We start from the raw sequence: 17,637 nt of genomic DNA, 5'->3' as shown, positions 1-17,637 counted from the left end.
TAAATAATTTATTAACACGTACTAACTTATGTTTCCCTTCCAACAATGCTACCAATGAGGTAGGTACTATCATTATCCTTATTTTAATGAGATGAAAAAATTGAAGTCAGGTTAAGTAAATTATTTAAAGTCAAATAATTTATAAAGGGGAAAAACTAGATTGGAATGAAGCACTCTGGTTTCAGGACATGTACATATGAAACCCAACACCCTGTAATACCTCCCCCAAGAGGTGAAGGATGAGTCAGATTTGCAGAGGTGAGCCAAAATCTTTCACGCATCTTCTTGTTACATTCCTTAGAGGTTTGCATGCAGTTAAACAGGGAATTAAAAATAGCTTTCTTGTGACGTTGACCGAAAAAGAGATGATGTGTTTGGCAGCAGTTTCAAAGAAATATTTAAATATATGGGTTTGACTCCCTTGGACTTGTTGAAGGGGAAGGACCAGGTGATAAGAGAGGGCTCTACATATCATGTAAACTTCCTTGTCAAGGAAGGTGGAGTTAGGGAAGGAGTGAAGGCTTTTCGAAGGTCAAGTAATCTCGCCGAGTTGGGGTTTTTCTCCTGCTTGGATTGGGAAACTATAAAAACACAGTTTGGGATTACTGCTGTTGCTGCTGCTCACTAGATCACAGTTACTCCGGGACAGATCTCACTTCAGGATTGCAGGGTAAGGAATTCCTAGGTGGGATTCGCACCCAAGCGAGGCGGAAACGCAGCGGGAGAGCTCTAGATTGACGGCTGGACCTGCCCGCGCCGGCACCGCAGCGCGCGCCTGTGGAGGACCGCCGCCAGGGGACGCCCACGCCCGGCTGGGCCGCTCTGTCTACTCCCCTGCCCGCTCCCCGCCCCTCGCTCGCCCGGGCGAGCGGAGAAGGCGGAAGTAGGGGCATCCGCGGATGGGGCTCGGGCTTCCGGGGGATTCAGTAACGGCGGCCTTCGGGTCAAGAGATTGGCGTCCTGGCACCCTCGGCTTGGAGTGCGGTGCCTTTCTCTCCTGGCACCTCGGCTGAGTGGAGTCCTGCGGCCGGGCGTAGTCGGCGGCCCAGCGGACCGGAGTGGTGAGTCTCTTTCTGACGGCTCCCGGCGGTGGCGGCCTCTCTCCCCACGGGCTGGGATGCCTCCTCCTCTCCTGTTTCTCACTTGGGGACGCCGCCCCTGGCCCCTAGCTTCCCACGGGTTGGGGACGCCGCCTCCTCTCCCCTGGGTTCCCACAGGTTGGAGACGCCGCCCCCTGTCCCCTCACCTCTGCTCCGCCGGCCGGTGGGGACCACCTCCCCGGCTCACTCCATCCCCCAGCTGGAATCTCGCGCCAACTTTCTCGGCCCGACTTCCCCCACCCCGCGCATTCCCCTTCCCAGAAAAGGAAATCGCCTCCTGTATTTTCCTATTGCTCGGATGGTACCGGCTTAAAAAAATCCCTTTTAGGTTCTCAGCGACTCCCTCTGTCACTGTCATGGGAGAGCTATTTTTGGGTTCCCTGTTGAACTCAAATAGACGTCCCAGGCAGCAAGTGTTTTTTTTTTTTGAAAGAAAAGGTTCAGCTGACACGAATGTTCCTCCCCCGCCCTTGCACGCGGCAGTTCTAGCGATTGTTCCAGACGCTGGGTTGATAAAGCTGTTCCTAGTATTTGGCTTCAGGGGAACTCCAGCTGAGTTAGGACTGTCTTGAATGTGAACAGAAAGCACCTACAAATTTTAGGAGCTTCATACAACGTATAGTATTTGCGTGTTTTCTCTGGTTTCTCGGGAGTGTAAATCACTAAATGTCTTGCTACACAGGCATAGAAACAAGAAAAACTTGAAATTCTGAGTGTTGGCCTTGTGAACCTGGCCACTGGTATTTTATCCATTCCCTTGTGATTACTCGGGAAGGGAGAAGGGGCTTTTCTGATGTTGATATGGGAGTGGGGTGAGGACGCTGTGGCTTTTTTTGTGACTCAAGGAAGGAATGTGTCTCAGGCCCTTGTTGCCCATGTGATGATTAGAGTTTGAACCTGCACGCACTATATACATCACAGTATTTAAGAATTGTATCTTGAAGTCTTTTCTGTGACAAATTTGGATACGTGATGCTGATAAATTTTTGGCCACTTAGATTTTGAAAGAAGTTCAAATCTTTGCCTCCTGGAGGAGAACAAATCATCCCTAGGAAAGGGAATGTCCCCTCAAATTTATGTTCAAAAATAAGGCATAGTAGTTGACTCTTTTGCAGCACCTTCGCCATTGCAGCCCTTTTGCAGGTCTTTGCAATTTTAAGAATAGATCTTAAGGATTTGGTAAATAGTTCTTGTTTCTAAAGCTAGTAGCAAATTAAAGGTAATTTCTCAGTGTTTTGTATTATGTGGTTTTACTTTAAAACTTAAAATTGACCAGTTCAAGACATAACTTACTGATTTTTTAGCTTGGTACGTTTCTCTCATTAGCATCTGTTGATCTTAAAGGAACAAAGTTTTGTGTATCGCTCTACTCCCCTTCCCACAAGATACTTAACAGTATACTCTTTGGAGCATAATATATAACCCCATACTAATAGGTGAATTTAAGCCATGATTTCTTATAAGGCTATTTTTGATATTCATTTTGCAGTCAAAATAAGTTGGCAGTGGTTACATCCCACAATATTTAATTAACTCAGTGCTTACTGTACTAGATTCACAATTACAAAGAGGGAATTACAGTCATGAAGCTCTTAACGTACTAAGGAACCATTTAACCTTTGTGCTGTCTCTTCCATTAATTCATATAGAAAGCCACATGAATTCTGAATGTTAGAATAGAAAAGAGGCCAAAGAAATCTTTGAAGGTAAGAATATCTGTTTACTCTTATCTATTTTAGCTTATGTAAAGCCAAGCGTACCTCTGTAGCATCTCATGAAGTGGATACCTAAGGCACCATATGAGGTTAAAAAAAAAAATACTAATAAAGCATAGTATTTTCTACACGGTTGCCAGATCATCATCATCTTCTTTTTTTAAAAAATTATTTACTTATTTATTTTTGGCTGTGTTGGGTCTTTCGTTGCTGCACGAGGACTTTCTCTAGTTGCAGCCAGTGCGGGCTACTGTTCATTGCAGTGCACGGGCTTCTCATTGCGGTGGCTTCTCTTGTTGCTGAGCACAGGCTCTAGGTGCGCAGGCTTCAGTAATTGTGGCTCGCGGGCTAAATAGTTGTGGCTTGTGGGCTCTAGAGTGCAGGCTCAGTAGTTGTGGCCCATGGGCTTAGTTGCTCCGCAGCATGTGGGATCTTCCCCGACCAGCGCTCGAACCTGTGTCCCCTGCATTGGCAGGTGGATTCTCAGCCACTGCGCCACCAGGGAACCCCCCCAGACCATCTTCTATAGCTGACTCTAAGCACTTTTGGGGTTTTTTCTTGGTGTTAATTAAAATAGTTACTCACTGTAGTTAAGAAAGTGATTTTCAATTAAGTCATCACAGTCCCTAAAAGTAAAAGGAAAAAACGTTTTAACTTGCCAAAAAGAAAGAGTAAACCTAAAAATACTGAATGGCACTCAGAATACTGCTTTAGCTTAATTTTCCCTTTGTAGTATAGTTACATGGGACTACATACTGTAGACAGAGTGACTACCTAAAAAAGTTTATTTGAAAGATGAAAAGCTTCTGTATTACTTACAGCATGAAAAATAATGGCATCTATATTTTTAAGAGTGCTCACTTTCATGTCTTGACACTGCATTCCTGCAGTGGAGTTCCTTTTAAGGAATTGTGACTGATTGGACAGATTTTCTTAGTAACACATTTGCTATAAAAGGTCTCTAAATCTAAAGACCTGCAAGTCTTTTGGACTGGATAGCAAGAGGGCAGTTTATCGACTATCCAATAAACTGAATTTTAACTGGACATTTGGGCAGAAAAGGTAGACTTAGCTCAGGGACTTTTGCTTTTGTCTCCTGGCTAGCATTTTGATATATGCTGTACAACCAAACGAATATTAATTTCTCAAAAGTGATTTTACTTTAAAAAAAAATGGTTAAAGTTTCAAAAGGTAACTATAAGACAAATACCGTATGCTAACACATATATATGGAATTTAAGAAAAAAAATGTCATGAAGAGCCTAGGGGTAAAGAAGGAATAAAGACGCAGACCTCCTAGAGAACGGACTTGAGGTTATGGGGAGGGGGAAGGGTGAGCTGTGACAGGGCGAAAGAGAGTCATGGGCATATACACACTAACAAACGTAGTAAGGTAGATAGCTAGTGGGAAGCAGCCGCATGGCACAGGGATATTGGCTCGGTGCTTTGTGACAGCCTGGAGGGGTGGGATAGGGAGGGTGGGAGGGAGGGAGACGCAAGAGGGAAGACATATGGGAACATATGTTTATGTATGACTGATTCACTTTGTTATAAAGCAGAAACTAACACACCATTGTAAACCAATTATACCCCAATAAAGATGTTAAAAAAAAAAAAAGGTAACTATACCTGGAATTATCAAAGGTATATAAAATGTGTTCTCATACTTACTTTGCTTTTGGGAGTGGGAATTATAAAGCCTTTGATATTGGATATCAAAACATATCATATTGGATAACCAGCATCTATCAGAAACTATAAAAAGTTATATACTTTTTGACCTAATAATTCTACTTCTAAGAAATTTAACTAAGGTAGTAATTGAACACAAAAATGTATATGGGAAGAAAAATAACAAAGGATATAAACCCTAGTATAGCATTACAGTGTTATCTAGCAACAGATTTGGAGGGTATAACAGGGGCCTTATAACCCCATCCTGGAGCACAGGCGTAATAACTAGTTCTGCTCTTTGCCATTATCTTGCCATCCCTTCCTCCTTATCAACTTGTACTGAGTCTTCCACGGGATTCTGCATTAGTTATAACAAGGCTTTGCAAACTGTTTTTAACTTTTCAAAAATATTATCGAAACTAAAAAAGTAGAACAAAACATGAGTTTTTCTTTACTGATTTTTTGGAATTCTGTCAACCCAACCTGATAACACTGGACAGCTCATGTTTAACAGAAGCTGTGGTCAGCATCTTAGTCTAGTGTAATAAAAATAAATGGAAAGAAATTTTAAATTCAGCTTTATAGACAAAGTTATCAAAACATAGACAAACATAGGATAGTACAAATTGCACAGGCTCTGGGTGAAGTAGTCTTGGGTTCTGATTCTAACTCTGTTTCTTATTAGTTGGGTAATCCTTGGCAAGTTACTTAGCCTTTTAAAGCTTCAGAGTTTCCACTTTGATAACCGGGGAGGGGGGGCAATAAAATTGTTAAATAAAATAACTCTATAGAGGTACACATAATAACAACTCATTTTTACTTCCAGGCACAGTTCTAAGTGCTTTGCACATATTAACACATTTAATCCTCTCGGTAATTCTGAGGTGGATTCTTTTGTTACCCCCATTTACAGATGAGGAAACTGAAGCACAGAAAGGTTATATAGTTTGCCCAGGTCATACACCAAATGATGGAGACAAGAGTTAAACCCAGATCATCCGATTCCAGCATCTAAGCTCTTCACCACTTCATGATATTGCCTCTCCAGCCAGAACAGTGCTTCATCCTTTGTAGGTGGTCATCAAATGCTACTCAAAATCTTTTTGAGAAGAAGAAAAAGGTATCTATAGTGGTAAAAAATAGAGGATTACTGTCTTAACCCACTATTTGACATGGTGGCAGCCAGGATTTTTATATAAGAATGAGACAGGCGGGGGATACCTTGTCTACCATATTGGCTGGAGGCTTACATTCTGTTTTCTAGAACTCTGGTTGACGCTTGAACAACATAGGTTTGAACTGCATGAGTCCACTTATACATGGATTTTTTCCAATAAATACTACAGCACTACATTATCAGAGGTTGGTTGAATCAGTGGATATAGAACCACAGACACAGAGGGCAAGCTGTAACGTTATATGTGGATTTTTGACTGCGTGGGTGTCGGCACCCCAACCCCTGTGTTCAAGGGTCAACAGTATATCTGGTACATAGTGGGAATTTTCTATACATGTAATTACCTACAAGAGAGACCTGGTTAATTAGGCTGTGAACTGCTTTTAGACCTTAGCTTCTCACTTGTAAATTCTGGTAATGGTTTAGAATTTGAAAGCATCCCACCTACCATGAAAGCAATAGTTTTCCATAGGCAAACAAAACCTCACTTGTTTTTCCAGTCATTAGTAATGAAACATAGTCACTTGACATGACTGAAGGCACGAGGACATACAGATATACTTTTTCAATTCCGTTCTTTCTGTGTAATAGAAATTGCCACACTGAACATTTGGAGGTACAGTTGACCCCTTGAACAACACAGGTTTGAACTACACAGGTCCACTTAAATGCAAATTTTTTTCAGTAAAGGATCTGTGGTTATTGACTCCGAGGATGTGGAACTTTGGGAACAGAGGGCCAAGTCGGATTTTCTATTGCTCGGGTGTCGGCCTCCCTAACACCTGCCTTGTTCAGGGCTCAACTGTAGTCAATAGAGTTTTAGATCTAGAAGAAGAAACTGAGATCCAAATGGTTAGTTGCCCAAAATCACATAACTAATAGTTTCTCATGATCATCTGATCCTTTGTGCATTGTTCGTCCTCACACTGCCTGCTGGTCGAGCTGTTCTCTTCAGCTCTGGATACTTGAAGGAAGTTCAGCAGCATAATTAAGTTCTTCAGCAGCTGCCTAATGAGCACCTGTTAGGTGAAAGCTCGTGCTGAGTACTGAGGAAATGAACATTCTTGAAACTGCAGTCATAGAAAACAGACATTTAAACAGATAATTATGCTAATTATTACAGTTGAGGTATGTTTCTTCTTTTAACCTTATATTCCATCCATCCTACTAGATCATGAACTCCTTAACTTGTAAAATAGTAGTCATGAAGCAAAGCTGAAAAAACTTTGAAAGTTTTCTGTAAATAATATTAACAGAGCTAATGTTTATCAACTAAAAGGTGGCTTGCATAGATAGCTATGATACGTGTGTGTGTGTGTGTGTATGTGTATGTATGTGTGTATGTGAAGGCATTTTTTGTCTTGCTATTTCTTCAGAGCAGTCGATAATCACCTTACTATGAGTCTGCTACACTGGGAAAACAGCTGTGGATCCAGCCAGTCTGAGAGCGACTGCTGTGCTGCCATGGCCGCCAGCTCCTGTGGTGCTGCAGCAAAAGATGACAGTGTGAGTGGAACTGCCAGCGCAGTGAATCTTTCCAGCTCTTTTATGGAAGAGATCCAGGGATATGACGTGGAATTTGACCCACCCCTGGAAAGCAAGTATGAATGCCCCATCTGCTTGATGGCATTACGGGAAGCAGTGCAAACACCATGCGGCCACAGGTTCTGCAAAGCCTGCATCATCAAATCAATAAGGTACGTGAGCATAAGAATGAACCTATAACAACCAAATAGAACATTATTACATAGAACACAGGGCATCCCAAGAATAGTCTTATACATAAAAAGCTACTTCAGGAAGAAGAACACTGAACAGAAAACTGAGAAATTTACATTCTTATTCCAGTTCCTACTGTAGTATGAAAGGTAATTACTATGTCCTCCCCTCCTTTGACCCTCAGATAAATAAACAATAAGTAGCTACTTCTACTTAAAGCAGTTGTATTGTAGACTAGGGTGTGTCTCTAAGCTTTAAGAAAATAATTTAAAATAATGTACCTTAAATGATGATCCTACTAGAATACGATAATCTCAATACAAATAATGCTGACTTTATGAGTAATCGTTATTCTCATTTTAGCCACATTAAATTTTGTCTGCTACCTGCTGCCTATGGACAACTGTAAAATAACCAGTATTTTTAAAGAAAGTATTGATTGATGGCTCTGCCTTCATAATATACCCAGAATTCAATCCCTGCCTCACCCTGTTCTGAATCACCATCAACTCTCTCACAGGCCTCCCTACTTCCACCCTTGCCTTCTTCCAGGCTGTTCTCAATATAGCAGCCAGAATGAACCTGGTAAAATAAGTAAGATGATGTCATCTCTGCTCAGAGCATTGCAGCAGGTCGTCTGGGAGTAAAAGCCAAAGCCCTTGTAAGGCCTTATATGATAGGTCCGTAAATTTTCTGATCATCTCTCTATTAGGCTCCCCTCCCCTCTACCAATTCACTCTTTGCTGTTCCTTGAACTTGTGAAGCATGCTCTTGGGGAGTTGGCTTCAGTTGTTCTCTCTGCATCTTACTTCAGTTAACTGCTTAGTCAGTGCCCTTTTCTCCCTCCAGTGTGGCTCAGATCTCACCTTCTCGTAGGTACCTTGGCTACCCTGTTTATACCGCAGCATGCCTTTCCCCACCTCTTCCCACACTCTCTATCTCCCTTACCTACCTTTCTTTTTTTCTCTAACACTTTTCATATTTAAAAATATAGATAATTTGTGTGTTTATTGTCTGCTTGCTCACCTGGAGTATAAGCTCCTTGAGAGCAGGGGTTGAGATCTATTTTAGTTCTTGATATTTCCTAAGTGCCAGGAGTAGCACCTGATACATAGTAGGTGCTCAGTAAGTCATGATTGCATCAACTGAACAAAAGTAGATGGGGTTTCCGCAAATGATTAAAATTCATCTCCTAAGAAATAGATACATTTTACTATAATTCAAAAGTTAGATGGGAATATTTTTAGGTGACTAAGGAGTTCTATACAGGACAAAAAAAATGGAAGAAGTGGGGGAATTTTAGGTTCTTCAACTAATAAGCATCTAGTCATATTGGTGAAATCATTTTTAAGTCGGTTAGCTGGCTGTTCACTCATCTTGTAAGTTTTTTTCTTTCGACTTTTTTTTTTTTTTTTTTGCGGTACGCGGGCCTCTCACTGCTGTGGTCTCTCCCGTTGCGGAGCACGGGCTCCGGACGCGCAGGCTCAGCGGCCATGGCTCACGGGCCCAGCCGCTCCACGGCATGTGGGATCTTCCTGGACTGGGGCACGAACCCGTGTCCCCTGCATCGGCAGGCGGACTCTCAACCACTGCGCCACCAGGGGGAGCCCTGTTGGGAGGTTTTTGATTACTGATTCACTCTCCTTACTAGTAATGTAGTCTGTTCAGATTTTCTGTTTCTTTATGGTTCAGTCTTGGTAGGTTGCATGTTTCTGGGAATTTATCCATTTCTTTTAGGTTGTCAAATCTGTTGCCATATAAGTGTTCATAGTAGTCTCTTTTGATCCTTTGTATCTGTGGTATCAGTTGTGATGTCTCCTCTTTCATTTCTGATTTTATTTGAGTCCTCTCTTTTTTTTTTCTTGTTAGTCTAGCTAAACTTTTCTATAAAATTTGAATTTGTGGTAACTACATCCATACTTGGGAATTGGCTTAACTTAAGTTACAAGGGAGCATGTGTCTTGTTTCAATTTGGGGGAAAAATATGTTACCCAATGGTGAATTGGCAATATCTCTCTAGAGTTGGTGTTCTCATCCTCCACACTATTGGCATTTTGAGCCAGATACTTCTTTGTTGTAGAAGAATGTCCTGATGTTGTAGGGTGCTTAACAGCATTCCTGGCCTCTGCTCACTGGATGGTGAAATAGCCCCACCTTCCCAGTTGTGAGACCCAGAGTGTCTCCAGATGTTGCCAGATGTCCCCTGTGGTCAAAATTGCCCTAGTTGAGACCACTGGTTTAGGGTATACATGAGAGCAGTGTTAAAGGCTCACCTTTTTTTTCTGTTTATAATGATTTTCAATTTATATTGTATTTAGGTAGAAATAGGACCATATTATGGATCGTTGATTTTCCTGTAGGTGAAGATGTACAGAAAAAACCCAAGTGTCACCCATGCCCAGGAAGGTAGCTAATCTTTAGCAGTTTTTTAATAGCAAGATATTCATGAAAATAGTGGAACAATGGTCTGAAAAGGAAGTAAAACCTACAAAAGGAAGTGTGAGGCTTTTTTTTTTTTTTCTATCTCCCTCTAAGCTAGAAATGACCACTTACTTCAACTTTAATGTTCTTAAAGGAATGGCTCGGAAATTTCTCATCGGTTATAGTCATTCGGAGAATCAAAAGGCAGCATCTCAATCCCATTCCATTTTCCTTTGGAGTGATTGCTAATGCGGTGGATAATGGTTTCCAGTTTACTTTGAAAGGTTCTTATTTTCTCTTAGATATCCATCACTTACGTTTGGGGAATATATTTCAATAAACTTGTTTACGTCCCTGGTTCTCAAAAAATATTCGACAGTAGGATAATATCATGCAGTGTGAGAGAAGCCCTATAAAGACTGACTATGTCGGTCACATTTTGTAGTTCTAAGGCATTTGACAGCAGACTCCCATTTTCAACAACTTCACGTGCACAAGAAGCACCACTGTTGCTTTACACGTAGGAGGTGTACAACAAATGTTTGAGTGATTGACGCTCTGTAGCCTATCTGACCTGCCACATTTCGTGAGTGAAGATTGAAACATCCCAAAAAGTTAAAGGGGAATGACAGACCCAAGCTTCCTGGGGTAGTTTTTCCCATCGTAAGGTAGAATAAACCATTGGGAAGCAGGACATAGAGGTCCTTTAACTCCTGATTGCATTGTATGTACCCTAGACATAAAAATAAAGGAAACCTTTGTTGCCCGTGAGCCAGTGTTGATGACTGTTGAAAGTAAACCTTAAAATGTGGCCTCCTGGGGCTACTTACTGCTAATTGGTTAATTTTTACTTATGACTAATAACTATAGACATGTTATTAGTATATTCTGAGCAGCATATAATTAGTTACATATCCCTAGTATGTTGAATAGCTGCTGATAGAGGCCTGCTAGACTGCCAAAATTCCCATCCTTAACTTTCACTTCATTTGTGTTGTTCAAAATATGATTTTATTCAATTTCTCATTTTTTGGTTGAAATCTATCCCACAATCTAAAATCCCATACTAGTTTTTGATAGATAATCCATATGGTGCTAGTTGTATCCATTTCATAAAAGAATGGTTCATAAACTGTCTGTAAAAGGACAGTTTATTTTAGTGATATTATACAATATAATGTGTTCATTTATTTTCTATAGGAAATAAGTAGAGAATTTATATGTGGTGAATTAAAGTTGTGTGTATTTTCTAATGTGAATGTTTAAAATCTACCAAATAATATGTATTTTATTTGTTTCTCTTAGGGATGCAGGTCACAAATGTCCAGTTGACAATGAAATACTGCTGGAAAATCAACTATTTCCTGACAATTTTGCAAAACGAGAGATTCTTTCTCTGATGGTGAAGTGTCCAAATGAAGGTTGTCTGCACAAGATGGAACTGAGGCATCTTGAGGTATTAAAGTTATTTTCTAGCTGTTAGCATATAGGCAGGGAAGTTCCTAGAGAATAGGAACTTTGCTGTGTCCATCTGGATATTGCCAGTGCCTAGCATATAGTGATTGGTTAGCAAATTCTTGCTGAATTGATACCAACCCTTTCCCTTTCATTATTGAGTATAAATATGAGTAGAAACTAGAAATTTCTTTTTCCATCTACTCTGGCTTTGCCCCAGTGATGATAAAAAATAAATCAGTATTCTATAAGTTTTTTGGGTGAGCATTATCTGCAATAAAACTGAAGAGCATTTTAAATACAAGTGTCACATTTTAATTCCATAGCTTCATTTCTCTCATTTTGAAATAAGCAGCAAGTCACATGTAGCCATCATCTTAGCGCCATCGTTTTAGCACCCTCATACTTTTTTCTCTGGTTTTCTAAATTATTCATTTTATTATGAACTATAATATAGTTCTCCTATAGCTTGAGATTAACTGAATCCACGAGATAAAATAATTTGCTTTTAAATTAATCAGTCCTTAGTGTGGTAGTTTTACAAGAAGTTAAATATTGCTTATGTTCCATTTGAAATTAAGCATTTAAAATATATTTGTAACTTGCCCCCTTTACTTAGCTCCTTTTGGAGGAGCGGCCTTTCGACACTACTAAATTGATAATGAGAAAATCTGACTTCTTTCCAACTCTCTTCCCTAATTGGATACATGAACCTGAAAAGTCACATCCTTTGTATAAGCTTTCCATTCACAACCATTCTTTGGAAAAAACCCATTAAGGCCTTCATATTGTGGTTCTGTGGTGTGTACTAAACAAAGTAGGTTCAGTGGACAATTCTATAGAAGAGAACAGTATATTCTTTGAAGAGATTATATTTAGATTTCTTAAGGATTGGCAAATACTAATTGATAATTTTTTTCCATCATAGGATCATCGAGCACATTGTGAGTTTGCTCTTATGAATTGTCCCCAATGCCAACGTCCCTTCCAAAAATGCCAACTTAATATTCACATTGTCAAGGAGTGTCCAAGGAGACAGGTTTCTTGTGTAAACTGTGCTGTATCGATGGCATTTGAAGATAAAGAGGCATGTACTAACTTGGATTTGTTAATTCCACTACTATTTTTTTTTTAATGTACAGTGGAGGGGGTTAGCAGTAGATGAAGATGTTAATCCAGTTCTGAGTCTGTATTATAAGTTGTGAGAAGACTGATTTTTTAAGAAAGTAAGTTCAATAAACCATTCTAGTAAATGAGTGTAGAGTTTATATTTTCATCTCTTTCTGAGAAAGCATTGTTTCTACTGCTTACTACAGTAGTAGATCTACAAGTAACAAGTTTTTAGGAAAGGTATATGCTGATCTGTTTCCCTATGTGATATTTTAATGACCAGTCTTGGATTAGAGACAAATAAATAAAAGAATTACTGTATAAGACTTATATTTTTCTCTTTAAAAAAGAGAATGAGTGGTTAAAACTTTTAGGAGATTAAGTTAAATCCTACAAAGTGTGTTCCTTTGGTGATACTTCATCAAAACATATGATGAATTCACTTATCTGTACTTACGTTATACTTCAATTAAAACATTTATTTTTAAAAAGAAACTTCATGGCACTTGACAGCGTCATGATCATAGAATATTTTTCCCATTTATAAACTGGGATGTAGAGAGATTAAGTAATTTTATATTAATATTATCAATGGCAAAGCTAGCACTGAGATCCTGGATCCTGGATCCGTATCCTGTGTCCCTTTTACTAAAATAGAGTACATACAATTTATGTTCTTTTGTAACTATTAAGATACTTCCTTAAACTGTATTTCTTACAAATTTATCTTGTTAATTTTCCCTACTTTCTTATGAGATCAAGCATATTATGCTCTTTAAGTTGATGAATTATTCAAAAAAATGTCAGCTAACTTGCTAAAAAGTCTGAGGCATAATTAGAGCAAATTGGTGTCTTCTTAAACTTCAGTAAATTAAGTGGACCTAACCAGAAGGGTTAATTATTTCTTAAATTTTTTGTATTCTAGAAAACAAGGCTCACCTTTCTGGGGCCTTTGAGAACATGGGCCTCCTGCCCTAATCATGCTTCTGTTCTTTACCCTCCTGATAAGAGTTTTAATTGAATCATGCTGCTGCTGGAAGTTTTTGGAAAGGTGTCTTTGGAGAATTATAATGTTGTTAAATGATGCTCAGACAGTCACAGATGCATCTTTTGTATACTATCATATTCTGTTAAAGAGCTGGAGGGTGAGATGAATCTCATTACTACACTGGCAAAGGGAGAGAAAATAACCTTTATAGATTATTCTCACATTTTTGTTTTACACACATCAAAAAAAAATAGGTTGGTGTTGCCTTTTCAGGTTTTCTCACTTTTTTTCTTATATTTCTTTAATAAAATTTAGATTCATGACCAGAACTGTCCTTTGGCAAATGTCATCTGTGAATACTGCAACACCATGCTCATCAGAGAACAGGTATAATGATTCCCTTTCATAAATCAGTATTTCCATAAACAGGTTAAAGAAGTGAATTAGGTTTTTAACTGAAAATTTAAATCAGTAAGGCAAAATGAACACAGGTTGAAGAAGAATTAAAACTATGTGAATTTTAAATGCAAATCAGAATCACAATGAGGTATCACCTCACACACTATCATTAAAAAGTCTACAAATAATATTCTGGAGAGGGTGTGGGGAAAAGAGAACCCTCCTTCACTGTTGGTGGGAATGTAAATTGGTGCAGCCACTATGGAAAACAGTATGGAGTTTCCTTAAAAAACTAAAAGTAGAACTACCATATGATCCAGCAATCTCACTCATGGGCATATATCCCCAAAAGATGAAAACTCTTAATTTGAGAAGGTACACGGGGAATTCCCTGGTGGTCTGGTGGTTAGGACTCCGCGCTTTCACTGCCGAGGGCCCAGGTTCAGTTCCTGGTCGGGGAACTAAGATCCTGCAGGTTGTGTGGCACGGCCAAAAAAAAAAGAAAAAAGAAAAGGTACATGCACCCCAGTGTTTATAGCAGCATTATTTATAATAGCCAAGACTTGGAAACAACCGATTGGTTTAAGAAGATGTGATATATATAGATAATAGAATATTACTCAGCCATAAAAAAGAATGAAATACTTCCATTTGCAGCAACATGGATGGACCTAGAGAATATTATACTAAGTGAAGTAAGTCAAAGACAATTGCTTTATGTTACCACTTATATATGGAATCTAAAAAATACAAATGAATCTTATATACGAAACAAATAGACTCACAGACATAGAAAACAAACTTAGGGTTACCAAAGGGGAAAGGGAAGTGGGGAGGGATAAATTAGTATAGATTAATAGATACCAACTACTATACATAAAATAGATAAGCAACAAGGATATACATAACACAGTAGGGAACTATATTCAATACCTTGTAACAACCTATAATGGAAAGTAATCTGAAAAATATAAATATATACATAGCTGAATCACTTTGTTATATACTTGAAACTAACACAGTATTGTAAATCTGTATTTCAATTTTAAGAAAACTGAATTTTTTCAAATAATATAATGAATAATTTCAGAAAGAACAAAATACTCAGCCCTGAGTACTTAGAATTCCTAAGTCATTAACATAATACCTGTGTTTATATATATTCATAGAAGTTCCAAAGCCAAGTAATTTTTAGATAAAAATAATTTAAAATGCTCATTTAAACACCAGAAACTTTATAAGAAATATCAATACATCTTTAGACTCTGTGAAATAAGGATCTTAGGTATCCAGAAACCAGTTGAAAAAGTAAGAACAATGAAATAGAAGGAAACGAGTCTATTCAGTAGCAGGATGTTATTTGTAGCCATGTCCCCGAGGCATGTTGGGAGATTTTGAGATTTCCAGGATCTGTAGCCCCTCTGTTCAGTTGCCTGTAGACCACTGATGGGGCATCATCAGAAGTAGTAGTTATATTAGAAAACTATTCATTTTTTTTATTAATAGAGAAAGGAAAATTCCATCTGATTGCTATCTTCTGACATTTGGAGGGTTTACCCACAAAATATGAATATTAGTCACTAAATATTTATACACTCATGAAATCTGCAAACCCGGAGATCATAATTGATTACCTTACTAAGTAGGAACAAGCAAAACCTGTCCCTCAACTAAACTTTTCCATTCATTTGTTAAGAGTCCTTTAGGTTTTTTTCCAACAGGGCCTTAATTTGAAGGTGTAAGTAACTTTTTGCTTGTGAAGTCTCATCTCCCGGGTTTTGCTTTTTGCTCTGTTTTAATACTTAAAGGAAACCACACAGCACATCTAAAATCCAGCAAAAGTAAAACTTAATGTAGGAAAAAACCCTAGGTTTAGAGTCAGAAAAACCTAGATTTTAACCCTGACTGTGCCACTACTTGCCCACTGATCTCTGACAAGAAAATGGACATTCTAGATCAGGGATCAGCAAACCAGCCCACCAGCCAAATCTGGCTGCTGCCTGCTTTTTAAAATAAGTTTTATTGGAACACAGCCATGCCCATGTGTTGTATGTGGCTGGTTTTGTGCCACAATGGTAGAGCTGAGTACTTGGGACAGACTCCATAGGGCTTACAAGGCTGAAAATATTTACTATATGACCCTTCACAAAAAATTTTATTGACCACCTAGATTATGCGAAATGAAGGACTGGATTAAATGGTCTCTGATGTTGTTTCTGCTTGAAATATCTATGATTACAGCTAAACTAAATTTCTAAAGGAAATTTAGTACCACTTTCAAAGAACATGATTCTACATAATGGATCTTACCTTAAAGAACTTAGAGTCCCCAAATCAAAGCCTGAGACTTTCTTTAAAACTTTTATTAAAGTGCTTAAAATATCTTCTAACATCTGAGTCTCCCCATTGTAGTCAAAGCATGCGCAGGTTAACAAAAAGTAAGAAGATTTATGAAAGGTGGTCATGAGGGAAAGACAGGGTGCAGTCAGTGGCTCTAACGTATATAGTTTATTGAATAGGGATTCAGTGGCCTGGACCACAGTGAGAGTCTTAGTTGGGTCATGGTTGACATCAGAAGGTACTTTTTCTTTATAATGCCGCTAGAGGGTGCCAGTTCCCTGGCAATAGGAATAAATTCATTTTCTTGAAATGAATTTTGAGTGATTTGGGGGCATGGTATGAGACGTTGATATTTCCTTCCTTTGTGACTTTTGGAAGTAAATATCATTTTTTAAGTTGATAAAATACATTTTATGTTGATGCAAAGCCAGTCTAAATCAGCTAAGTCTCAATTATAAAATAAGCTTAACAGAGCTGCAAAACAACTTTTATATATATGCACTAGCCAATCTAAATCCAGCCAGGTATTGCTTTGAAGAGGCCCTTAGATACCTGGAGTTAATTTGAAAATGAAGAAAAAATTGGTTAAGAACATCATATTGCAGTTCCTGTTCAAGACAGCGATGTATTGGGTTGGCCAAAAAGTTCGTTCGGGTTTTCCATAAAATGTTCGGAAAAACCCGAACGAACTTTTTGGCCAACTCAATATGATGCCTGTGAATTCACCTCCTCCCAAGAGTCTACAGCTACACATGGAACAACTTCCTCTTATAAAAACCTAAAAGGCTGGCTGAGTAATGACTACACATTAGGCAAATGAGAAGAAAATCACATCAAAGTGGGTAGGAAAGGCTAGGAAACAATCTCACCATATACCCACAAGCAGGAGGGAACTCAAACCCTGGAGCTTCTCCCTGAGGACTGAAGGGTCCAAACCCACTCCTCAGGCATTTCAACTTTTAAGACATACACTGGAGAGATAAGCTCCCCAAATATCTGACTCTGAAAACCAACAGGGCTCATGTTCCTAGACCCACCAGACTCTAGTGATCTTGGAAGCTGCTCTTTTTTTTTTTCCTTTTTAACATCTTTATTGGAGTATAATTGCTTTACAATGGTGTGTTAGTTTCTGCTTTGTAACAAAGTGAATCAGCTACACATATACGTATATCCCCATATCTCCTCCCTCTTGCGTCTCCCTCCCACCCTCCCTATCCCACTCCTCTAGGTGGTCACAAAGCAGCAAGCTCATCTCCCTGTGCTATGCAGCTGCTTCCCACTAGCTATCTATTTTACATTTGGTAGTGTGTATACATCAATGCTACTCTCTCATTTTGTCCCAGCTTTCTCTTCCCCCTCCCGTGTGCTCAAGTCCATTCTCTGTCTGCATCTTTATTCCTGTCCTGCCCCTAGGTTCTTCAGAACCTTTTTTTTTTTAATTCCGTGTATATGTGTTAGCATACAGTATTTGTTTTTCACTTTCTGACTTCACTCTGTATGACAGACTCTAGGTCCATCAACCTCACTACAAATAACTTA

The 17,637-nt window shown here is 39.0% G+C and overlaps 1 protein-coding gene across 4 annotated transcripts in view; it reads left to right on the top strand.

The window, feature by feature from the left end:
* Nucleotides 1–542: 542 nt before the first annotated feature.
* Nucleotides 543–17,637, top strand: part of TRAF6 (TNF receptor associated factor 6) — a 29,134-nt gene continuing 12,039 nt past the window's right edge. The window contains exons 1-7 of one of the 4 annotated variants that reach the window (XM_019948464.3): nt 543–1,061; nt 2,750–2,806; nt 5,403–5,609; nt 7,043–7,363; nt 11,112–11,262; nt 12,190–12,348; nt 13,675–13,746. In XM_019948464.3, coding sequence (XP_019804023.1) covers nt 5,575–5,609; nt 7,043–7,363; nt 11,112–11,262; nt 12,190–12,348; nt 13,675–13,746 — 738 coding nt within the window. In that variant the 5' untranslated portion in view covers nt 543–1,061; nt 2,750–2,806; nt 5,403–5,574. The remainder of the gene's footprint in view (nt 1,062–2,749; nt 2,807–5,402; nt 5,610–7,042; nt 7,364–11,111; nt 11,263–12,189; nt 12,349–13,674; nt 13,747–17,637) is intronic. The other 3 variants (XM_019948466.3, XM_019948467.3, XM_019948469.3) reach the window with 3 other exon arrangements.

Source organism: Tursiops truncatus, chromosome 8 (assembly GCF_011762595.2).
Source record: "Tursiops truncatus isolate mTurTru1 chromosome 8, mTurTru1.mat.Y, whole genome shotgun sequence".
Taxonomy (NCBI): domain Eukaryota; kingdom Metazoa; phylum Chordata; class Mammalia; order Artiodactyla; family Delphinidae; genus Tursiops; species Tursiops truncatus.
This window is presented reverse-complemented; position numbering and strand designations above follow the sequence as displayed.